Source organism: Taudactylus pleione, unplaced genomic scaffold (assembly GCF_031769625.1).
Source record: "Taudactylus pleione unplaced genomic scaffold, aTauple2 ptg000447l, whole genome shotgun sequence".
Taxonomy (NCBI): Eukaryota; Metazoa; Chordata; class Amphibia; order Anura; family Myobatrachidae; genus Taudactylus; species Taudactylus pleione.
The window spans coordinates 3,251,718-3,276,828 of record NW_028284849.1 but is presented as its reverse complement, the minus strand read 5'-3'; the positions used below and the strand labels follow the sequence as shown (position 1 = coordinate 3,276,828).

At 50.0% G+C, this 25,111-nt stretch overlaps 1 protein-coding gene across 1 annotated transcript in view; it reads left to right on the top strand.

Annotated features, from left to right (window-relative positions):
* The window catches only part of JPH3 (junctophilin 3), a 165,061-nt gene that overhangs the window by 41,554 nt on the left and 98,396 nt on the right, over window positions 1–25,111 (top strand). The window contains exon 2 of the mRNA XM_088448014.1: window positions 8,915–9,692. Within this exon, the coding sequence (XP_088304140.1) occupies window positions 8,915–9,692 (778 nt within the window). The remainder of the gene's footprint in view (window positions 1–8,914; window positions 9,693–25,111) is intronic.

Below are 25,111 nucleotides of genomic sequence, written 5' to 3'. Positions count from 1 at the left end.
AGGGCAGTAGGCAACACTAGGTACTGTGGACCTCATTCAGAGTCGGTCGTAAGCGGCCGCTCGGTCGTACGCATCTGATATTTCCATACCACGCATGCGAACGGTTAGTTGTGTGCATGTGCGTACGAGGCTTTGCGATCCAAAATGCTGTAGATCGTACGGCTTACGAGCAGGAAGTGGCTTCCGAGGGTTGATTGACATGAAAGGCCGTTTGTGGGTGGTGACGGGCGTGGTGGTCTGGAAACGCAGGCGTTCCTCACCTTTTTCAGGGCGTTTTAGGGGCGTACATAACTTACCTGCTACGACCGACATAGAAGGCCGGAAGTAGTAAAACGTCACTCTGCGAGCAGGTTAGAGGCCTGGCTGATCGTACAGCTTGAGGTTGGGTAGGAGCTCTCTCAAGCCCCAGAGTACAATCGATACTATCGAATGTTACTGATGTTAGGATTGATGTTTCTATTTTGAGCCACACAATGCAAGCAGCTAATAATCGTTTGTTGTAGCTAATAACACTGCTAATTGGCCTGTAATTGATTCAGCTGCGTTTGCATTAGAGAATAATAAGAATAAATATATTTCAGGGCGATGGCTTATTCTATGTGGGTTTTCGGTAATTTTTGGAGTAATTTGCACACAACACAAACGGCCGCAACCATCAGAAGAAAATTAACATACAGCGACTGACAACGACTGACAACGACTCGATCGCTAGCTGCTATCACTCGTTAGCTAGAGGAGGTGCATTGTTCACGTATGGGCGTCACTTTGGTTGCTACCTACCGACCGGCCGTACAATCGCTTCCTTTTTCAGTTTTGCGGTCGTTAGACGTACGACTGAGCGGCCGTTTACGACCGACTCTGAATGAGGTCCTGTAAGCTAAGTGTGGTGCTAACCTTACCCGCTGGGGAATGGCTAGTAGCACCTTACTGGAGCTGTGTTGTATCTTGTAGTACCTAGGAGGAGTCAGATGCTGTAAAATACGCCGTTTAATATAAAACAACTTATAATACTATTCAAAAAGATTTAGAAAAAGTAGTTCTATGTGTTTTGTGAAATTAAGGATATTTAAAGATGTATGAGGTGTGCTTTGTTTCAGCCATTTCTGCGTGTTACACTATTAAAACAAAACTACAGGAAACCACTTTCAACCTGTTATGGCTGATTACATAAATCAATGCACTCAGCTAAACTCTCCGGCATACACATGGTAGAAACATCCAGTTTCTGGGCTTAACCAGTCTTTAGTTTTTAAGGAAACCACTGAGACCTGCCTTAATATTGTCACTGCTTTCTGGTGTATGGATAGGCTGCATTGTCAGTGATGTCACTGGTTCCTAGTGAATGGATAGGCTGCATTGTCAGTGATGTCACTGGTTCCTAGTGAATGGATAGGCTGCATTGTCAGTGATGTCACTGGTTCCTAGTGAATGAATAGGCTGCATTCTCAGTGATGTAACTGGTTCCTAGTGACAGGATAGGCTGCATTCTCAGTGATGTCACTGGTTCCTAGTGAATGGATAGGCTGCATTGTCTGTGATGTCACTGGTTCCTAGTGAATGGATAGGGTTCATTGTCAGTGATGTCACTGGTTCCTAGTGAATGGTTAGGCTGCATTGTCAGTGATGTCACTGGTTCCTAGTGACTGGATAGGCTGCATTCTCAGTGATGTCACTGGTTCCTAGTGACAGGATAGGCTGCATTCCCAGTGATGTCACTGGTTCCTAGTGTAGGGATAGGGCTGCACTCTCAGTGATGTCACTATGGACAGACAACCATCTAAGTGATGTCACTGGTTTTCTATTGAATGTATAGACTGCACTCTCAGTGATGTCACTGGATCCTAGGGCCTGGATAGGCTGCACTCTCAGTGATGTCACTGGATCATAGGGCCTGGATAGGCTGCATTCTTAGTGATGTCACTGGTTCCTAGGGCCTGGATAGGCTGCATTCTCAGTGATGTCACTGTTTTTTATTTCTAGTGAATTTATTAGTTGCATTTTTATTAACTATTGGTCAAGTCCACAAAACGCTGCCTCTATTGTGAGTAGATTTACTTTGATTTCTCTAAAGCCAGGCATGTCAAACATGTGGCCAGTGGGCTCCGATTGGGCAGTGCTCACTTTACAGGCTGGCAACCGTGGTCTCTGAAGCTATCAGAAGCCTCTGTTCGCTTCAGAATCCAGCGTTCCCAGTGATGCAGTGCGCGGGTGACGTCATGACGTCGCCCGCGAAGAGCGGAGCATGCGCCTGCCGCTTTGGATCTAATTAGATCCAGTCAGCGGCAGCGTCTAAGCAGGACGGCGTGGACTGGAGCGGTGTCCAGCGGCCGGCGTGAAGAAAGGTAAGTGCTGCACAGACAGGTGAGTGGGGCCTGTTCTATACTGGGAGGGGGCGCAGCATAAGGGGCATTACTGGGGGAACAACATAAGGGGTATTACTCAGGGCACAACATAAGGGGCATTACTAGGGACTCTGCATAAAGGGGCATTACTGGGGGCATTACTAAGAGCTCTGCATAAGGGACATTACTGGGGGCACTATTAAGGGCATTACTGGGGGCTCTGCATAAAGGGGTATTACTGGGGGCTCTGCATAAGGGGCACTACTAAGGACATTACTGGTGGCTCTGCATAAGGGGCATTACTGGGGGCACAACATTAAGAGCATTACTGGGCTCTGCATAAGGGGCACTACTAAGGACATTACTCGTAGCTCTGCATACGGGACATTACTGGGGGCACTGCATAAGGGGCACTGCTAGGGATATTACTGGGGGCACAACATAAGGGGCATTACTGGGACACTACATAATGGGCACTACTAGGGCACTGCATAAGGGGCATTGCATAATGGGCACAAATTCAGGGGGCATTTCAAAAGGGGCTGTAATACAGGGTGGAATTGCATAAGGGGTACTACTACAGGGGCACTGCATTGGTTTATATTAATAATAAACCTTTCAAAATTGCATATAAGACTTTTTTTTGTTGTTGCGGCCCCCTCACTCTTAGACCTTGAATATTCGGCCCGGTTGGTATTTTGTCTGACATGCTTGCCCCAAAGTTATGAAACAAGGTAGTGTTCCTATTGGAGACATGAGACCTGTTCCCCTGGTGGTCGCTGTGGTGCACTGCAGGAGACAATGTGTAAGAACTGATACTTTATCCTTTTTATGTTACGATATTTATTCTCTGTTTACAAGAAGTGACATGAGCGAGAATGAAGGGGTTATCCCGACCTGTGTGTCAATCCTCATTCAGCATGAAAACAACTGACTGTTCCAAAGTCCAATTGTAGATAAATCTAAAAAGGGCTTTTGCAAGGAAACAGTCGGTGACCTAATTTACTCCATCTACTTCTAAGCATGAGTGCAGTGAGCACAGAGTGAGTCAGTGGGAGCGTTCGATTATTTTGGGGCATTGATTAAATTTATTACAGAAAGTCTAAGATGCTTTTATATAGAGCGCTTTATTCTGCAAGAACTTCGCTAAAAAAAGGGGAACTGCTGGTTTCATAATCTGTCCTCAGGGCCTAATTCAGACCCGCCCGCAAGCGCATAGCGCTCGCAAGCGGGTCGATGTTTGGCCCCTGCGCATGTGCCACGCGTCCGGCATGCGCGAGCTCAGTGAGCGACTGAAGTTCAGTCGCTCCGGGGCTCGCTACAAGACGGGGCGGCTGTCGATGTTGATTGACAGCTCGCCCCGTTTTGTAGGCATGGAGGGGGGCTGACTGCACAAACGCAGGCGTTCCCTTAGGAACGCCTGCCATTTGTGGGCGGCCCTACTGACATCACTCGTAATGTCAGTAGTGGACTTCCTGCTCTATTAGAGCAGGAAGTCCACTCGGGCTTTGCGGGAGCCGAGACCCTGCCACAGGGTCTCGTTGCAAGCCCGATGGTCGTGATAATCGCCCACAGCTTTGCAAGCGGCCTGGAGGCGGAAAAAAACAAAACAAAAAAACAAAACAAAAAAAAACGCCCTGATTCAGAGCGAGCTGCTCTGAATCAGGCCCTCAGTCTCCAAAAGGCTCAGTGTCTCAAACACAGAACAGATCATAACAGGCTTCAGAAATTCCCAGCGGGCCTCATTTATTACGTGGTGAACAGCCGAGAAGCAATGCAGAATGCGGTATGGCTGCACCGTGCACCTCAATCACCCAGGTGACATGTAAACAAAACAGCATTTTAAGAGAAAAATGGAAAAGTGCAACTTAATTACCAGTTATAAAGTGACAGGAGGGTGGGACGCAGATATGATGGTTTCACCTTTCCACAATGTGTCTCTCTTGCGAACCAAATGGTTCTCCTATTGTGCGGAGGCCCTTCCGTTTGATCAGAGGTTAGAACTGATGACTGCATCACATAGGTACCCTAATGCAAATCAAACGCGTTTTGTGGTGTGCATCCAGTGCACATCTTAAGGGACATCCACTGTGTGTAGGAAATGGGTGCACTTCTGTGTGAGAGAGGAACCTAATTAGATGTACGCGTAATACAAGCATCCTTCTACTTTACATAATAATTTGGTGATTTGCGAAAGCAGAGAACTGACCCCGCCCACAATGCAGACGCCATTTTCACCTGGTTTTCAGAAGGTGCAAAATCTAGTATCCTCTAATGGCCGGAGGTGAACCAACCGGAGTGCTCTGCGCTGAGGGCCTGATTCTCATACTGAATTGGGCGGACCACTGTTAATGGGTGCAAATGGCGAGTTTTACATCTAGCACCTAGCATGGGGCTGCCGCAAGCGCAGATAGCAATGATGACAGGTGCGGCGGCTGGCACAAAGCTAATGGGCAGGGGCAGAGTCACGGACCTCCGCATTCGCCTCATGGATTTTTGCATTAGCATGAAGTAGTAAGCCTGGCTTCCGTAGATACCTGCAACTACAGCTGTTGTCCACGCGCCTCAGAATCCGCCCCTGAGTGCAGTCGGATGTGGGTGTTCCGCTATGAGTACTGGTGGATTGGGGTATTGCGTGTTCACTGAGAGCGAGAAGCATTAAACGTCCTAGTTATGTGCTCACATGCAAACCAATCTGTCAAAGAAATGACACAAACCATCCACTCATGGTGTAAGCAAAAATGAAAATGCCATTCTAGAAAACTAGCTGATGTACCCTGCGTTGCCCGGGTTTAAATCTTCAAGTAATTTAGTTAGGTACCCCAGACCAAATGCCACCCCTCTGTGCAGTCTTCATCCAAATCCGTCCAGTGGACGGCCCAGAACAAGCTCCCCGGGGTCACAGTTCTGCCCAGCGTACACCAAATAAGTGGCAGCTGGGTTTTAATTCTCCCCTCCACCCCCCAAACTGAAAAAATCTTAGGCCCTGATTCAGAGCCGGACGCTCTGAGCAGAGCGCTCGCTCTGAATGAGGGCTGTCCTCCATAAAAATGGAGCGTCCTCCTGGACGCTCGTATAGCTGTGGGTCACCACCCACAGCACATACGAGCGTGCAGGATGATGGTCTTGACCATCGCGACCATCGCCAGTGCGACCAGAAGCCTATGGTCGGGTTTTTCGACCACAAGCCCTGGAGTGATTTTGGCTCTATGAGAGCCAAAATCACTCCCACTGACATCACTAGTGATGTCAGTGGGGCCGGCTTCTGACGGTAGGCGTTCCCTTGGGAACGCCTCCGTCTGGCAGGCACGCCCCCGGCACGCCCACCAAAGGGGGCGTGCTGTCAATCAACATCGACAGCACGCCCCCTTTGATCAGACACAACGAGCGAAGGAAAGTCCTTCGCTCGTCGCGTCTGGCGCATGCGCACGACGGAGCTCCCTCCGTCGTGCGCATGCGCAGTGCACACCATCGACCCACTTGCGAGCGGACAGCCGCTTGCGAGTGGGTCTGAATGAGGCCCCTAGTTCTAGACCTGCACAACAATATGCTATTTGTAATTAAGAAACGTTCTTGTATCGCCCCTTTAAGACATTACCACATAGCGTTTGCATAATGTGCGGGATGAATAATATTGTTGAACCTTCTCTCCTTCTGTTTCACTGTGAACACTTGTGCTATAATAGGACACAAAAGGTGCGAATTGTATGACTCACCACTGTCAGGAAAGAAGAATGTGTTTTGTAAAGGAATGTTGTATTTTAAGATCCCCTGTGAAGTTTTCGGGGCCGCAGACGCTGAGATGTTGTAAGGACGTGGGATTTGGTCCGCTCGGCCCCCTTTTCTTGGTTTCTCACTCACCGGCTCTTCCCCAGGGATCTGTCTTTGTCTGGGGATGTGCTCCAGGGAAAGACGTTCCTGCGCCTTCGGTGCTGAAAGTTATGATTAATAGGGGAAAGAGTTAGAAAGGAGATCTCAGGATGCAATAAGACTGATGATAGCCTGGCAGGCTTGCACTCTGCCTGCCTCGCGTGTTGATAATCTGTTGTCTTCAGGTTTATCTCTTGTGTCTCCTGTCCCCTATGAGTCCAATCGTTTGTGATGTCCCCTTCGCTTTTTAAGGTTGTTTAGCTGGGAACAGACATCACTTCAAAAGCGGAGATAGAAAATGTCCTTTTGGGAGAAACAATTTCTGATCTTATTTCTTAATCGTTTATTCTAGGACTGATCTGTATTTTAGATTGTTGTAACATCTGTATAGTGACACTGAAATGTGCCGCACTCTGACGCCGGCGGTCTTCAGATACCATGTCTCCGATCCACATCTGGCAGCACCTGTTACCTGCAGCGAGACCGGCTCCTGCAGGAAGCTCTTTGACAAGTTTGATCTTCAAATTAAAATGAGGCCTTCGGGATGGAACAGGGTAAACAGTTTGTTCAAACAGCCAGAAACGCATCAGCTCCCAGCTACTTAGTTCCAGTGTTTGCATTGCTGTAAGTCTCAGCAGAGCCGGTGTCACATCTGGCTCCATTTGTTAGTACCTGAGGCCGCGTTACCTGTCATTTCCAAGTCAAACGAGGGTTTTCAACTTTTTCGTTGACTTTCAGAGGTTTTTGGATTCATATTATTCAGTATCGTTATTATTCTGAGTTGATTCCTGGGAACATGTTGAAATATTTCTGGACAGGGCTGTCGGATGGGGAAATGATGAAGAACACCACTAGAAACTGATGGGGTTCTGGGTGATGAGACCACTTGTCACTTACCGATATAACCCTGATATAAACCATGTTGGCTGATACGCGCGGTTTTACGTAATTCACGTTTTTTCATATCCCGCTGTATGTTCTGCGAAGCCACTTTGGGTGGATAAAATAATGGCTTGTCTGATTCTGAGATAAGATAAGGGTCAGATATAAAAGTGTACAAATATGTGCATTCTGCTTTCAGTAATTGTTAAGTTGTATAGCATTGTCACTTGTTCCTTACAATAAGGAACAGCATTCACGTCATCAGATGGGTCGGGCAGTGTGTACGGTGACGCTAACTGCGCCATTGCTCACACGTGGCCGTATTCAGAATCAGGAATGAGACCAAGAAATACAAGGAGCAGTTTGCACTTTGGTATAACCATGTTGTGCTGCAGGTGGAGCAGATATAAAATGTGCAGAGGGAGATATATAGTTGGGAGTGGTGTGTCCTTGCTAAGGGGGGCATCCACTACATGATTTTAGCAGGCGATTGAACGATAATCGTTTAAAAATAGTTTATGAATCGTGCAGTGTTTGGTCGTTAACGATCAACGATGCGCGCTCCCGCTGGTCGTTTGATTGTCTCGTCAGTCGACTGAACATGCAGGTCAATTTCACTTGATCTATTAAAGATAGTTTGCAAATCGTTCAGACTGAAAGATAACATTTCAAGGGAAAAAATCAAGGGAAAATCGTTTAGAGATTGGACAGGGAGTAGATCGTCTAGTGGATGTGCCCCTTTAATTCTCTCCCAAACTAACCCGAGTTTGTCTTTAGTAAATTTGAGAGATGAAAGACATGCCTAAACTCACCCGAGATTGCAAACTCACCCAAATTCGAATCTTAGCAATTTTACCCCTAAATTGCAGTGTAAGAATAAAGCTATCCAGTATTTGCTACATGCAAAAGCAGCCGGTACTTACCCTGCAAGCAAAAACTATAAATGTGTTTGCACCCCCCTTGCATTGCAGCATGGTTTGTTCCAGTAGCATACTGCGCTTTTTTTTCCGCTCTTACTCCTAACACTGATTAAGGGCTTTATTCAGAGATGTACGTTAATGCACAGAAAGCAGCTGTGAAATATGAACATTTTTTCGTAACTTACCCGAGCATAGGGACGCCTATTGCCGCCTTCTCATACGTTCGACGACGTACAAAAACCTCAGTAACATCGACAATGTTTAAATGGTCAGACACGCCTGCATTTGCCTACCCACCCCCATATACTCCCCCAAACACAGACTACCTGTCACGCACTTTGCAAATTAATCCTCTGTGCGACCGTATTTGCAAAACAATCGCTGCCTGTGCGCAGTGTGGCTGACACGCAGGCGCAATGGCAAATAATCACTAAATCTGGGTAAAAATCTGCATGGCGTACATCCCTGTATCAGGCCCTCAGTGAGCCCTGCAGCAGGTGTGAGCTGATGAGATAGGATGAGTGAATTGCCTGCAGCCTTGGTAGTCCTGCAGGTCTCACTTCTAGTTCCGAAGTCTCCAGGGTACTCCAGGAGGGCATGCAACTATGGGTATCCAGAGAGCTCAGGTCACAAATATTCTGGATAATCTTCCTCACACTTGTATATAAATGACAGCGTCCAATTTAGATCCTCCACCCAAGCCCGTTCATCTTCTATTCTATACCGATAAATGTGTATATTTCATTTCTTTTTTGTATGTAAAACAAAGATACCAGGCGTTTTATATATTCTCTGTTTATTTGTCCCTGTAGGAAAAGAGCGTCTGAAATCCTCTTGTATTAATTTGTTCATTGTGAAGACTGTGCCAACTATGTCCACTTCTTTGTGTGTCTGTTGCAGGTACATACCAAGGTCAGTGGGCGGCTGGGATACGCCAGGGGTACGGAGTGCGCCAGAGTGTCCCGTATGGAATGGCTGCAGTTATTAGGTCCCCCCTTAGGACCTCCATAAACTCGCTCCGTAGCGAACACACCAATGGAACAGCAATACATTCAGATACCTCCTGTGGAGTGGCTGGCAGCCCTGCTGTCTCTAGAGGGGGATTCGTCTTGATGGCCCACAGTGATGCAGAGATGTTAAAGAACAAGAAGAAAGGCATCTTCAGGAGGTCCATTCTCAGCGGCCTGAAGCTCCGCAAATCAGAATCTAAAAGCTCTCTGGCCAGCCAGCGGAGCAAGCAGAGCTCTTTCCGCAGTGAGGCCGGCATGAGCACCGTGAGTTCCACTGCAAGCGACATTAACTCCACCATCAGTCTGGGTGAGGGGGAGACTGAACTCTCAGTCATCGAGGATGATATCGATGCCACCACCACCGAGGTCTACCTGGGAGAGTGGAAGCACGACAAGCGGTCTGGTTTCGGAGTAAGTCAACGCTCGGACGGACTAAAATATGAGGGAGAGTGGGCGAACAACAAGCGGCATGGTTATGGTTGCATGACCTTCCCTGACGGTACCAAGGAGGAAGGGAAGTACAAACAGAACGTCTTGGTGAGCGGGAAGAGAAAGAACCTGATTCCACTCAGAGCCAGCAAGATCCGCGAGAAAGTGGACCGGGCGGTGGAGCAAGCCGAGAGAGCGAGCAACATCTCCAAGCAGAAAGCCGAGATCGCGGCATCAAGGTGAGAGGGGAGTCAGTTGCATTAGAGTTCTTACATATGGCTACAGATCTGTTTCCTAGGACGGATTCTGATATAACAGTGTAAAAGAACGTAAATGGGACTTTGCATTGGGGAGACCATGATTTCTTTGTCTTTAGAGTGTATTCATTTCTTATGCACGGTCATGGTAGCCATTTTGTACACGAGGATGCAACTTGTAGCTTCGCTTGAAACCTGTGGCATCACTACAGTATGTGGCCCTAAATGGCAGCTTTCACCGCTTGTAGGCGACAGGAACTCTTTAAAGGCTCAGAGGGGCTTATTTACTAAACAGCGGCTTTAACAAGCCACTGATTATCTTCTTTTTTGCCTGAAGAAACCTCCAAAGCAGGCGTGTAAATAAATAATAGTACTGTTTTAAATTCTGCTGGCAAAATTCAGATAAGTCGCCATTTAGTAAATAAGCCCCAGAGTGGTCTCTTATACTTTGTAGACTTCCTTCTGTTTAATGTATATACTCTATTTATACTAAAGATAGAAAGGTCTGGAGCCTGGCTGCCGTTGGCTGCGTTGTTAAATGCTCTCTTGGATGTGTTTGAAGTGATGATTAAGGTTGTTACTCCTTTTGTTAAATAGTATGATGTTAGATCCCATAATGTACTGAATCCCCTGTATATAAATTACCCCCCCTCCCCGCCCCTCCACTCTCTCCCACATATTATTACGTTTACAATGGTGACTTCCAGATACAAGGGGCGTTCTCAGGGCCGGCAACAGAAATCTTGGGGCCAGGCAGACTCGTGTTTTTGGTGCCCCCTATCCCTTCATAGTCGGTACATTTAGGACGGCCATTGGCTCATTCCCCCATGTCTTTCCAGCCTCATCCCCTGTGTCTTTCATCCTCATCCTCCATATCTCTCCAGCCTCCTTCTCACCTGTGTTGCTCCAGCACTATCTCTGTCTTTAGCCTCATCCCCCTATGTCTCTCCATCTTCATCCCCCTGTGTCTCTCCATCTATAACAATCCACTTATCTCCCATGTCTCTCAGCATCATTATCCCTCCACGTGTGTCTCTCAGCCTCATTCCCCACCTGTCTCACAGCCTCACCCCAGCCCTTGTGTCTCTCAGCTACATACCCCCACCCTGTGTCTCAGACTCACCGCAGCCCCGTGTCTCTCAGTCTCACCCCAGCTCCTGTGTTTGACAGCCTCACCCCAGCCCCTGTGTCTGATAGCCTCACCCCAGCCCCTGTGTCTGATAACCTCAACCCAGCTCCTGTGTCTGACAGCCTCACCCCAGCCCCTGTGTCTGATAACCTCAACCCAGCTCCTGTGTCTGATAACCTCAACCCAGCTCCTGTGTCTGACAGCCTCACCCCAGCCCCTGTGTCTGACAGCCTCACCCCAGCCCCTGTGTCTGATAACCTCAACCCAGCCCCTGTGTCTGACAGCCTCACCCCAGCCCTTGTGTCTGACAGCCTCACCCCAGCCCCTGTGTCTGCTAGCCTCACCCCAGCCCCTGTGTCTGACAGTTTCACCCCAGCCACTGTGTCTGATAGCCTCACCCCAGCCCCTGTGTCTGATAACCTCAACCCAGCCCCTGTGTCTGACAGCCTCACCCCAGCCCCTGTGTCTGCTAGCCTCACCCCAGCCCCTGTGTCTGACAACCTCACCTCAGCCTCTGTGTCTTCATTTCCTTTCCCCCACTGCCACTTTATCCCCAGCCTCCATAACCACCGCCCGACCAGTGTCTCTCCAGCCAAGCCAACACTTACCTGCTGTCTGCTGTTCCTTCCCCATCCCTGGTGGCTCAAGCCCGGCTCCTCTCTGATCCAATGGCGCGACATCATGATGTCCAGGTTGCCTCCAAGATTCTTGAGCGGCCCCTCGGGGTCCCGGGACAGGTGTACCCCCTTGTCACAGTGCCTGGGTGTTATCTGTATTGCAAATGTGTATGTTCAGTGTGAAATGAACATCTGTGTACATTTTATATTTGTTGTATGACAAACTATAGAAAATGGAACTGCGACACCCTTAGTGCAATGGTATGTTATATAAAGATGGACTCACTAAACAGATATAATATTGCGTTTGTGTTTAATAAAGTGGCCAGGTCAGATTATCCCCTCCTCTCGGGTCTCACCAGTATTCGCAGGTGCATTGGACAGCTCACGTGACAGGAAGTGTGGAGGTTACATATGTAAGGGACAGAAAGACACCATGATACATTGTAACGTAACCAAATGTTTCCAAATGTCCCCTAATGCTGCGTCACCACCTTAGCGGCCGAACACTTTAAGTTTTCCACTCTATAAGGGCTGTGGGGCATTATCTCCATGAACCAAACTGGGAGGCCAACTTCCACCTACCTTGCTGATTTGGGCTCATTGTGAGTATGAAATGCTGGGAATCCAGGAAGGTGAGTTACAGATTCTTACTGGTGGAAAAAAGACTTTCCTGGAAAACATGAGCTCAGCGTTCCAGCTTTATAAATGACCGCCAGTACTTACGGTTAGACACTGTTGCAGGCAGATTAGCTGTGTGTTTGTGTGTTTATTTCTTTATTTTATTAATTCCCCATTTGCCATGTTTGGGTGGAACATTTGTTTTTTGGTTCATAATCTAAAGGTGCGTGCACACACAACGATGTAACTAATGAACGATTTTCGTTGAACGATTTTCGTTCAGTTTTTCCCTTGAATAAGTGAACGAAAATCATTTAACAAAGAAGTTGGTTTTACTTTACATAATAAACAATTTTCTGTGTGTTGAAGGAAAAATGTTGCAACTTCTATTGAAAATCGTTCAGTTGGCCAGTCCGACCGCACTACAAACTACAATCGACAAACGTGAACGCGCATGAACGATAATCATTCATCGTTTATCGTTTTACACTGAACGATTTTTTGAACGATAACGACGTCGTTATAGTTAAATCGTTCAAAAAATCTTTGTGTGTGTACGCACCTTTAGGCTTTCATATAGTGATTTTTAATAGGACTAAAATACCACTTTTCTGCTTTTATAGCATCTATATATGAGAATTGTATCTAAAAATTGTCTGTATACAGACTGAAATGTGATGAGCATCAGTGTTACCGATTCATCTTCACCACAAACCCCTTAAAGGCACTTTCTAGATTCTATAAATTACTATTTAAGCAACTTCCTGTTTGAAAATATGGATATATAGAGACGGACAGACGGACACATGCTAATAAATATTTGCACTGAAAGTGTCCGGGAGATTCTCCAAGCGCTATGGAAACATCATCTAAGACGCATAGAAAACACAAGAATTTCCCATGTGATTTTCCCAGTTCTCACAAAATCCATCATTTCTGGCTTTGTACGGTCCAGGAACAGTGGGCCTGATTCAGAGCCGGACGCTATTTGCGGTTGTTCGTTCAGAAAATAGGGGTGGCTATTCAAATGAACCGTTCGCTCTTTGCGGTCTGTTCACGCCTCTATGTCTGAACGAGCGAACAAAACTTGCGGTCGTTTTTTTGGAAACTACGCCCCCTGGCCGCTCGCATCCTACGTCATGTCCGCTATTTATTAGATTAATCGAGTACATCGACCAGCGTATGAACTGCTCGCTATTCTTGTGGTCGGTTTTTCCTACCGCAATCTTGCGAGCAGTTCTGGCTATAAAATAACCCAGTGACTTGGTCAATGACGCTGCTGTATTAATTATGCACACCCATAAAACGCCCGTTTTGACCTTTAAGCACGCCTGCGTTCTGATTTCCACTCCCCGTTTTCAAGCACCTTCCCCCGTTACCACCCACATACGCCTCCTCCTGTCACTCAAAATAGCAGGCATTCGCTATTTAGCGAACAAACGATTTTCGGCCGCACTGACTGGTTCGCGCATGCGTATTACGATCCGTACGCATGCGCAGTTGGGCAAACATCGCTCGGAACGAACGAGCGGCCGCTTACGAGCGGCTCTGAATCAGGCCCAGTGATCAAAATCCAGCAATGAGGATGATTTTGTTATCACCACAATATATGAAGAATATATTTCCGTAGTACTCAGCTGTCTCTGGCGATACTGACCCAGACTGGTAAGGGTTAACCTACTGCTTCGCCCGACCAGCCTCTGGTGGATATGCGTGTACGCTAGCTGGCTCTCGCATGCGTAGTAGAGCTGTCAGCGGCGGCTTGAACTTTCAGTCCCATTAAAACATATTTTTAATACTGAAAGATACAATGTATTAAAAATAAATATTTAAACACAATTGAACATTGAAAAAACTTTATTAAAAAAAAAGAAAAGAATAATGCATTTTTTTCAGTGATCATTAATACATACACATACATGTAATATATATTGCCCCCTACAACCTGCCATGTTACAGGCAATGACTGGGGAGAGGGAATTCCACCACTTGACCCAGTTCCCCTCCTCCTAATCCATTAAAGCTGGCTGTCTTCTGCCGCACATCCGCCCTCTGGAATCACCTTGCTGCAGAGTGAGGGCCGTCTCCTGTCAGCCTCTTACATGTGACAGTGCTGAGATTCCTGTCTGCGGGGACCCTGCTGGCTGCACCTCCCACCTGTCTTCTGTGCGTGTGGGGAGGGCTTTCTGTGCAGTGAGGCAGGGAGCATCAGGTCTGGATGTATGGGGTGACTGGCGAGTTTCCTGGCCGTACAATGGCTGCAGATGTGACACTTATAGGCTAGGCGAGGATACGCTGCTTTCTGTTTCCTTATCCCCCAGCTGCTCGGAGCTCTCAGGACTCCATGTACCGTATCACTCACTGTGGAATGAGGGACATTGCACTGATGGGAGGAGCACTAATGTATAGTCACCGGCATTTTGTAATATAATAAAACACATGGTCACTGAGCAGGTGCATTCACGCAGGTCTCTGCGGACCTGGGAGGACTACATTCCCCATTGCGCGATGCTGCTGGCTGTGGCCTGATTCAGAGCCGCTCGCTCGCGCTGTGCGTTCGCAAGCGGCCCGATGTTCTGCGTACGATTCGTTCTGCGCGTGCACGAACTACACACTGCGATCGCAACCCTCACGCTCACCCAGCAAAGGCAGCCCAGGGTAATGAGTGACAGGAGAGGCTGTTTGTGGGTGGTAACAGGGGCAGGAACTAGGGGGGGTTGGAGATGCGAACGCAGGCGTGCCTGAGTGTTTCAACGCCGTTTAGAGGCGTGCATAATTAACAGGCTGCGTCATAGTACACGTCACTTGCCATTTTTTTACACTGATTTCCTCGCAATGCTTGTGGTAGGGTAAAGCAACCACAAGCACTGAGTTAGCATCCGATGGTGCTCGATGTACCAATGTTTTAATACACTTCCTGGAGACGACGTGGTGCTGGTGGGCGGCTCTGCCTGTGCGTTTGGGCGTACGCATACACAAAGTGGCCGCTCGCTAAGACATGGTGGGCGTGCTTATGCCTTGGCAAGTGATCGCTTCCCATGGCGTCACTTTGACAAATTTGCATACACATCCAGCGAGCGTACGCAGATAGTGAGCGGGTCTGAATCAGACCTATAGTCCACTACTTAGCATTTACTCCTCTTTTACGTATGTGAACTTAGAAAGTAGGGATAATTGGCAGCTATCTAAGAGACCCACAACTACCATGTATCTGCTGATGCATTTAATAAAATGGCATGTTCTAAGCAAGATCCTAAAACAAAAAGTTTGAAGAGTCATAGAAATTCCAATTTAAAGGAAAGTAGCAGATTTTGAAGACTGTGGGGGAGATTGATCTGATCTTGGAGAGAAATAAAGTGGAGAGAGATAATGTACCAACCAATCAGCTCCTAATGGTGCGTACACACCTAGCGATCAGCCAGCGATACGCTATCGCTGGCAGATCGTTATGCACCTTCCCTGGTATGATCAATATCGATCATCCAGCATACCGCCAACTTACTGCCGACTACAGCGACGATCGCGGGTCCCTATAGTAACTTGCTCAAAATCGAGCAAGTTGTTCAGCATGCACGGGCGATGGACGATATCGCTATGGTCCATACGTGGCCGCGCATCGCTGGTCGAAGGTAAGTTGGTAGGGACCATTTAAAAGAACGATTTGAAAGATATCGATATCGTTATTGTTCAAATCGTCCTTTTAAGTGGCTGCGTGTGTACGCACCATAACTGTCATTTTATAGGCTGTGCTAGGAAAAAATGACAGAAGCTGATTGGCTGCCCTGAGCAACTTCTCCACGTTATCTCTCTCCAAGGTTTGCTAAATCTCCCCCTCTGGAAGTACAGTGGGGCGGATTGTGGAACACGCCCCCCTCTTCCCACACACACACCCCTATAGACACCAGACTATGGGGGATATGTTTTGAAGCTTGGAGAAAGGTAAAGTGATTGGAGATAAAGGGCCTGATTCAGACCCACTCGCAAGCAGCTGTCCGCTCGCAAGTGGGTCGATGGTGTGCACTGCGCATGCGCACGACGGAGGGAGCTCCGTTGTGCGCATGCGCCAGACGCGACGAGCGAAGGACTTTCCTTCGCTCGTTGTGTCTGATCAAAAGGGGCGTGCTGTCGATGTTGATTGACAGCACGCCCCCTTTGGTGGGCGTGCCGGGGGCGTGCCTCCCAGACGGGGGCGTTCCCAAGGGAACGCCTACCGTCAGAAGCCGGCCCACTGACATCACTAGTGATGTCAGTGGGAGTGATTTTGGCTCTGATAGAGCCAAAATCACTCCGGGCCTTGCGGTTGAGAAACTCAACCGCAGGCTCCGGCTCGCAGTGGCGATGGTCAAGACCATCGCGGCCATCAACCTGCACGCTCGTATAGGCTGTGGGTGGTGACCCACAGCTATACGAGCGTCCAGGAGGACGCTCCATAATTATGGAGGACGGCCCTCATTCAGAGCGTGCGCTCTGCTCAGAGCGTCCGGCTCTGAATGAGGGCCAAAGTACCAAGCAATCAGCTTCTAACTCTCATTTTCGAGGCTGTGTTTAAAAATGGCAGTTAGGAGCTGACTGGTTGGAATTTTATCTCTCTCAAAGCATTGATACATCTCCTCATGTAAGACAATACACCAGGGGCAGCGGATGGCCGTGTGTTCGGGTAGGTATAGCTGCCAGCATAAATTATCTGTCATCTATAATGGCTGGAGGAGAACACAAATTGGTTTACCCGAAGTTGGCTATGGAGACAGATGGTCTCTATACACCGCACAACTTATCTTGCGCTGTGTGTTATGTGATATATTGTGGTATGTAACAGTACTGTGACTCTTGCCTATAGCGTAGTTTTACTTAAAATTTACAACAAGCTTAAATTACTTTATAAGTAATCCTAAAGGATGAGGTGAGTCTGCAGTTAGAAACTTGTGTTGCTGCCGATGGGCAAACCATTGTGTCTCTCGCTCCGTGGCTCACTACAAAAGGGGCGGCTGTCGATGTTGATCGACAGCTCGCCCCGTTTTGTAGGCGTGGCGGGGGGGGTGTGTGGTTTCACAGACGGAGGCGTTCCCAAGCGAACGCTTGCCGTTTGTGGGCGGCCCCACTGACATCACCAGTGATGTCAGTGGGAGAGCTTCCGGCTCTATTAGAGCTGAAAGCTCTCTGGGGCTTGCGGCAGACGAGACCCTACCTCAAGGGTCTCGTCGCAAGCCCCGATGGTCGCAATAGTCTTGACCATCGCGACCATCATTGTGGTCGCTCGTTTAAGCGGTGGGTGGTAACCCACAGCCTAGCGAGCGGCTAGGAGGCCGGCTCAGAAAATGGAATTTTGCGAGCGGCTCTGAATGAGGTGCTGAGTCTTCTTTTGATACGTTCTTCTCCCCTGGTGGACCTGTGAGGGGATGTCCTGCTCTTTGGTGTATGAATACATGCACTATAGGTATAGGAGTATCCTCTCTTTACACTAATAATGCTCCATGCACGGCTGACACAAGCACAGGGATCATTGATTTGTATGCGATTTGCTTTCCTGGTACAGAACTGTTACAGAACCAATGATGAATCGTATATAATGTATCACCAGTCATCCTGTGTTTAGTCTGTTATATGCCAGGTAGACCATGTTATATTCTGGTCGGAATGTAGGAGCAATCGCACATATAAGAATTTGCTGCATTTCTTTATGACTGTGAATTAAGGGCCTGATTCAGAGCCGGACGCAATTAGATATTCACTACTATTCAAATCAACCGTTCGCTCTTTGCGGTCTGTTCACGCCTCTAGGTCTGAACGAGCGAACAAAACTTGCGGTCGTTTTTTTAAAAAATACGCCCCCTGGCCGCTCGCATCCTACGTCATGTCCGCTATTTATTAGATTAATCGAGTACATCGACAAGGGTATGAACTGCTCGCTATTCTTGGAGTTGGTTTTTGCTACCACAATTTTGCGAGCAGTTCTGACTATAAAATAACCCAGTGACGTGGTCAATGACGCTGCTGTTTTAATTATGCACACCCATAAAACGCCCGTTTTGACCTTTAAGCACGCCTGCGTTCGGATCTCCACTCCCTGTTTTCAAGCACCTTCCCCCATTACCACCCACATACGCCTACTCCTGTCACTCAAATTATCAGGCATTCGCTATTTTGCGAGCACATGAATTTCGGCCGCACTGACTGGTTCGCGCATGCGTATAACGATCCGTACGCATGCGCAGTTGGGCAAACATCGCTCGGAGTGAACGAGCGGCCACTTACGAGCGGCTCTGAATCAGGCCCTAAATACGTTGTTTCTACTTCAGGGTCCATAGGGTATCCACAGGATACCTTGGGGTATAGGTGTGACGTCAGTCGCAGGGCACCAAAGAGTTAAGCTTTCAGCCTCCCAGGATGCACTAGGTCCCCCTCCTATACCCCGCCCCCGGGCCAAGGCACCTCAGTTTAGTTTGGTGCCCGGCCGGAGTCGGGTGCACCTGTTGGAGTGGGGGCTAGAAGAGCCCCTGAAGCTTATTCTTCATGCAGCTGTGTCTGCACAACTGGATGAACAGCATGGACAGTCAGTCCTGACGTCCATGCTGTCTTCCCTACACCCCGCCGGTACCAGAACGCCGGTACTGATCCGGGGATGCTGGTGGGCGTCTGGGGTCACAGCTAGCGGTGACCCCAGATGCTCCGGACCATGGCCGGATTCAAGGGGGACAGAGGTAAGCAGCGGGGTCCCGCGGTGGGTCCCCGCTGATCACATGGTCCTAAGTCCCCAGGCAGGGGGCTCCCTGGGGACTGGCTGCAGCGTGGAGCCAGGCGACCAACCTGCGCTTCCACTACCCCCTGGGACAGCGGACCGCAGCAGAGCGGTAGCGCTGCGGCGTCCCAGGGGTTAAATGCATGCCAGGGGAGCGCGCCTTCCCTGTCTCACAGCCGGCGCCTCCCCCGCTGCACACAGCCCTCTCTGCATGCTGCCGACTGGTCCTGTGGCAGCGCTCCTCCCCCAGGCCAGCCTCCTCTCTGCTCCTCGGCGGCCATCTTCTCCAGAACGCATGGTGAACGCTGCTGGAAGCGCTGGACGGAAGCATCGTGGTCTGGGTCCCCCCGCATACCTCTCCTCCGCTGTGGTCAGGTCTGTGTATGCAGCGCTGTGTCCTACCAGGCCCTGTGTCTGTGTAGTTGAGTGATCAGCGCTGTTAGTGCAGGAATTGTTATTTTTCTGCATTGTATGTGACTGTGCTAGCGCTGCTGCCTGTAATCTTTTCTTCTCTAAACTGTCAGCTTTATTACTGTCCCTGTTCTTTCTGCTAAAGCCCTTGCGGTGCGGTGCTGCAGGGTGGTCTCTCGCCTATTTAATACTTAATTGGTGAGAGAGGTCACATACGTGGTGCCATCATGTCTGAAAGTGATTTTCCCCTCCGGCTACAGTGTACCACGTGCAAAGTACCGTTAGCGGAGGGGGAGGGTAGCGCGGAGGGCCTTTGCCGGCAGTGTTTGTCCATGGCGCGGCCTATTACGGTTACAGCACCGGTACAGGAGCCGCCCTGGGCTTGTTTCGCTCAGGCGTTAACAGCTTTAGTGGGCCAGTTAGCTCCGCAGCCCGCGTTTACTCCGATGGGTTTGTCCCAGCAGTCTGTGGTGTCGTCACCCATGCAGGGGTTTCCACGACAATTGGTGGTACCCCACAGTCTCCCTATTTCCCCGCTCCCGGGTTCTCAGGAGCCAGCGTGGGTTAACTCCCTGACGAGTTCTGTACAGCACTTGTCGGATGTGTTGCAAGGGGAGTCTGTGATGCGGTCTCATAAAAGGCCGGTGGCGTCTCTGTCCGCTCCTTATGAGGATGACGAAGGGACGTCTGATGATGGGGAGATTCTAGATCCTTACGATCAGGAACCTCTCCATACTAAGGACGCTGATGCTAAGTCCAAAGTATATATTCCTGGACTTATTCGGGCGGTCCGCACAGCCTTGGTGATTGAGGACGAAGTTCCCCCAGCGGCTAAATCTAAGTATGCCTTTTTCAAAGATGTGAAGGGCGATGCCACAGTCTTTCCTCTTTCGGGTCAGTTGGTGGACCATTTAGAGGAGGCGTGGAAACAACCTGGCAAAAGATACCAGCCGCAGAGACGCCTGGCGGTGGCTTATCCGTTCGCGGATAATTATTTTGCGAAGTGGGAATCCCCTCCACAGGTGGATTCTCACGTGACCCGTCTTGTCCGTAGTGCCACATTGCCGATGCCATCCATGTCCTCCCTTAAGGATGCTACGGACCGCAAGGTAGAAATATGCCTGAAGTCCGCTTATTCCCTTGCAGGGGGGGCAGCACGGCCGGCTATGGCCATTTGCTGGGTTGCCAGAGCGATGGAGCGCTGGGCGGATTCATTAGAGGCTTCTTTTGAATCCGACTGTCCGGCCGATCAGGCGGAGTTGATTGGCAATCTCCGTGATTCGGCCACCTACATCAACGAGGCGGCTCTAGACATTAGTACTCTGGTGTCTAGAATTTCTTCAGCAGCGGTAGCTGCTCGTCGCACCTTGTGGCTGCGATCCTGGAAGGCGGACGCAGATTCCAAGAAAGGTCTGGAAGCGTTGCGGTTTACCGGAGAAGTTCTCTTCGGTCCGGATCTGGATAAGATTGTGGCCACGCTGGCGGCAGCCAAATCTGCCTGTCTCCCGTCGGCCGCTGCTCCTTCTGGTTCGGGACCATCGTCCTTTCGGTCATCTAGGACCCAGGGCAGGCCCAAACCACAGTCGTTTCCTCGACAGGCTGGCCCTAAGAAATCGGTCAAGCCCCGGAAGCAGGCATGGAGTACCAGACGTCCGGCCCCCAAGCCAGATGACAAGCCTGCGGCCTGACGGTCCGGGCCTCCCTTTGGGGGATCCCAGGGTGGGAGGCCGCCTGCTACAGTTCGCCCAGTGTTGGTCGACCACTACGACAGACACTTGGGTTCTGGAGGTGGTTTCCCACGGATACGCCCTCTCCTTCCGGCACAGACCCCCGGCTCGCTTCTTCACCACGGGTCTCCCATCAGACCGGAACAAGGCTACGGAGCTGCGGAAGGTATTGCACACTATGCTCCAGGCTGGAGTTATAGTGGCGGTTCCATTCTCCCAGAGGGGCCAGGGTTTCTATTCAAATCTATTTTTGGTACAGAAACCCAATGGGTCATATCGTCCGATTCTCAACCTCAAAGCACTCAACAAGTCTTTGCGGGTCCCGAAGTTTCGGATGGAGACCCTACGGTCCATCATTCTGGCGCTGGAACCTGGGGACTACTTGGTGTCATTGGACATACAGGACGCTTACCTGCATGTCCCTATTCTTTGGCGCCATCAACAGTTCCTCAGGTTTGCAATCAGCAGCGACCACTTCCAGTTTCGGGCGTTACCTTTTGGCCTGGCAACAGCACCACGTGTTTTCACCAAGGTGATGGCGGTCATGGCGGCTTCTCTGCGGCTGCAGGGAGTCCGCATGTTGCCGTATTTGGACGACCTGTTATTGGTGGCAGGATCTCCAGAGCTCCTGTTACGCCACTTGGTCCTGACCATTGCACTGCTGCAACGGCACGGCTGGCTAATCAACTGGCAGAAGTCCACTCTAATCCCGTCTCGGAGGATTCTGCATCTTGGAGCCTTATTGGACTCGGGACAGCAAAGGATCTTCGTGACGGAGGACAAGATCTCTGCTTTACAGTCAAGGGTGCGCAGTTGTCTGCACAGCCGCCGGGTGTCCTTACACTCGGCGATGAGGTTACTGGGCTCCATGGTGTCGGTGTTCGACATGGTGGAATACGCCCAGTTTCACTCCAGACCTCTGCAGCACCTGATCCTGTCCAAGTGGAACGGGCTGACTCAGTCTCTGAAGTCCCAGACGATTGTGCTCACCCAGGAGGTTCGCCTGTCCCTTACGTGGTGGTTACAGACGACCCACCTCAACAAGGGACGTCCGTTCTGGGTTCCAAATTGGGTCCTGTTGACAACGGACGCCAGTCTTCGGGGCTGGGGAGCAGTTTCGGGTCCACACTTGTTCCAGGGCAGGTGGACGCCGACAGAAGCGGAGCTTCCAATAAATATCTTGGAACTCCGTGCGGTCTTCAATGCTCTCCAGCAGGCACAGCGGTTTCTCCAGGGTCGCCCGGTGCAGGTCCAGTCAGACAACGCTACCACCGTGGCCTACATAAACAGGCAAGGAGGAACTCGCAGTCGGGCGGCTCTCGTAGAGGTCTCTCGGATCCTGGATTGGGCGGAGCGCAATCTTCCGGCCATATGAGCGGTCTTCATCCCGGGAGTGCTCAATTGGGAGGCGGACTTTCTAAGTCGCCAGGACGTTCATCCGGGGGAATGGTCCCTGCACCCGGACGTTTTTCAACTACTGGTGGACAGGTGGGGTCTTCCAGAAATCGACCTCATGGCGTCCCGGCACAACAACAAGTTGCCGGTGTACGGGTCTCGCACAAGAGACGAAGGGGCGTCTCTGGTGGATGCTCTGTCTGTCCGGTGGACGTTCCGGTTCGCATACCTGTTCCCTCCGGTCTCCCTTCTTCCACGGGTAATCCGGAAATTCAAACAGGAAGGAGGGACGCTCCTGTTGATAGCTCCCGCGTGGCCCAGACGGCACTGGTTCTCAGACCTTCAGGGTCTGTCCGTGGACATTCCTCTGCGGTTGCCGCTACGACCAGACCTTCTGTCTCAGGGTCCTTGCCTTCACCCGGACCTGACTCGGCTGTCTTTGACGGCGTGGCTGTTGAGACGGCCATGCTGAGGTCCCGGGGGTTTTCCAGCTCTGTGGTGCGTACCATGTTACGAGCTCGGAAACCGTCTTCCGCGAGGATATACCATCGCGTGTGGCATACGTTCTTCCAGTGGTGTCGACCGAGAGGTTATGCACCGAGGGAGTTTCGTCTGTCTCGGATTCTCGCCTTCCTGCAAGCGGGACTAGATCATGGGCTTCGCCTTGCTTCTTTGAAGGTACAGGTTTCGGCCCTATCTGTCTGGTTTCACCGTAGGATTGCTACAATCCCGGATGTGCGCACCTTTATGCAGGGTGTTCTCCGCATTCAGCCGCCCTTTGTTCCACCTGTGGCGCCTTGGGATTTGGCTGTGGTCCTGAGGGCTCTCCAAAGACCGCCGTTTGAACCACTGGGCTCAGTGGATCTTAAATGGCTAACAGCTAAGACTGTTTTCCTTCTGGCCATTGCTTCGGCCAGACGTGTTTCTGAGTTAGGGGCTCTTTCTTGTAGACCCCCTTTCTTGGTTTTTTATGGGAACAGGGCAGTGCTCCGCACTCGGCCCGAGTTTCTTCCCAAAGTTGTTTCCCAGTTTCATATTAACGAGGAAATAGTTGTTCCGGCCTTTAACTCACCGGGTCTTTCCGTGGGTGAGGCCTCTTTGGATGTTGTGCGGGCCTTAAGGACTTATGTTGACCGCACTTCTTCGTTTAGGAAGTCGGACGCTTTGTTTGTCCTCTTTGGCTTCCGTAAAAAGGGTTGGCCTGCTTCAAAGCAAACTTTGGCAGCCTGGATCCGTATGGCTATTTCTGAAGCTTATCTTCATGAAGGCCTACCGGTCCCTCCTTCTCTGAAGGCTCATTCCACTAGGTCTGTGGGTCCTTCGTGGGCAGCTCGACGTGGTGCCTCGGCAGTTCAGATCTGCAAGGCTGCTACGTGGTCTTCTGTCCATACCTTCGTGAGGTATTACAGGTTTGACACCTTCGCCTCTCAGGATGCTTCCTTCGGGCGGCGGATTCTCCTTTCTGCACAGGAGCGTCCCCACCCTTAAAGGATACTGCTTTGGGACATCCCCAAGGTATCCTGTGGATACCCTATGGACCCTGAAGTAGAAAATATGAGATATGGTAAGAACTTACCCTTGTTATCTCTATTTCTACGAAGTCCATAGGGTTCCACAGGACTCCCGCCCTGTCGCACCTGTGCTGCAGATGGGCTTTGCTCTGGTCACCGGTTTTCCGTCTCCCTCTGGTGAGAATGTGATTCTTGTATGTGTCCAGATCTTTGTTCTCTCTCTTCCTTCTCCTCCTCCGGCCTATGGCTTGGTAACTAACTGAGGTGCCTTGGCCCGGGGGCGGGGTATAGGAGGGGGACCTAGTGCATCCTGGGAGGCTGAAAGCTTAACTCTTTGGTGCCCTGCGACTGACGTCACACCTATACCCCAAGGTATCCTGTGGAACCCTATGGACTTCGTAGAAATAGAGATAACAAGGGTAAGTTCTTACCATATCTCATATTTTTACGTTTTGCCGTCTCTGTTTTGTACAATATCGTTTGTGTGTAAATGCTTAGTGGGGTCAGGATTTGCCACTCTCCCGCGAGCTGTATCCTGCTACTCCGCATCAATTATTAACACCGAATCCATCTCTAATGCACATGTTACAGCGTGCGATCAGGACAGGCACACGGGTATTTACCACGGCCAACAGGAAGTCTGCTATGAATTATGTATTTCTTGTTAAACTGGAGCTTGACACTGTCTCTTCCCAAGCAACCCCCTCACATGGCCGATTAATGCCGACCTGGTGCCCAGCGTCCGATATCTGCCCAGACCCGCTTAATCCATGGGGATATCATCTGTAACTGGAGGGATGAGAGTTGCTGATCTGGAGAGTGCAGTATGTCATAGACAGGAGGCTCTGGTATCCGGCCCCCTGCACGGTAGAGGATATTACCAGCATAGCGGAGCAGTCTGTGCTTGGTAAATGTCACTACATGCAGAGCGATCTAAAACCGGTGTGATTGGAGATGATAGTCTATTAGATACATCTCGTGTTCCCTTAGAACTGGCTGCTTTGTCCGGAGCTGGTCGTATTTGCAATCCAGAGGGATAGTGGAGGAGATAAAAAGGTTTCCATTGCATTGAATACATCACTTTAGTGGGCACCATATGCATCGGTATCACCAGCCACACTGCCGGGAATATCACTCAGGACATTGTCACAGGTGTGATGATAATGGGCCACCACCTAACAGACCATAGTGACCTGTACTCGGCAACAGCCCATTGCTGACAGATGACGGAGGCTTCCACGAAACCAAGCGTAT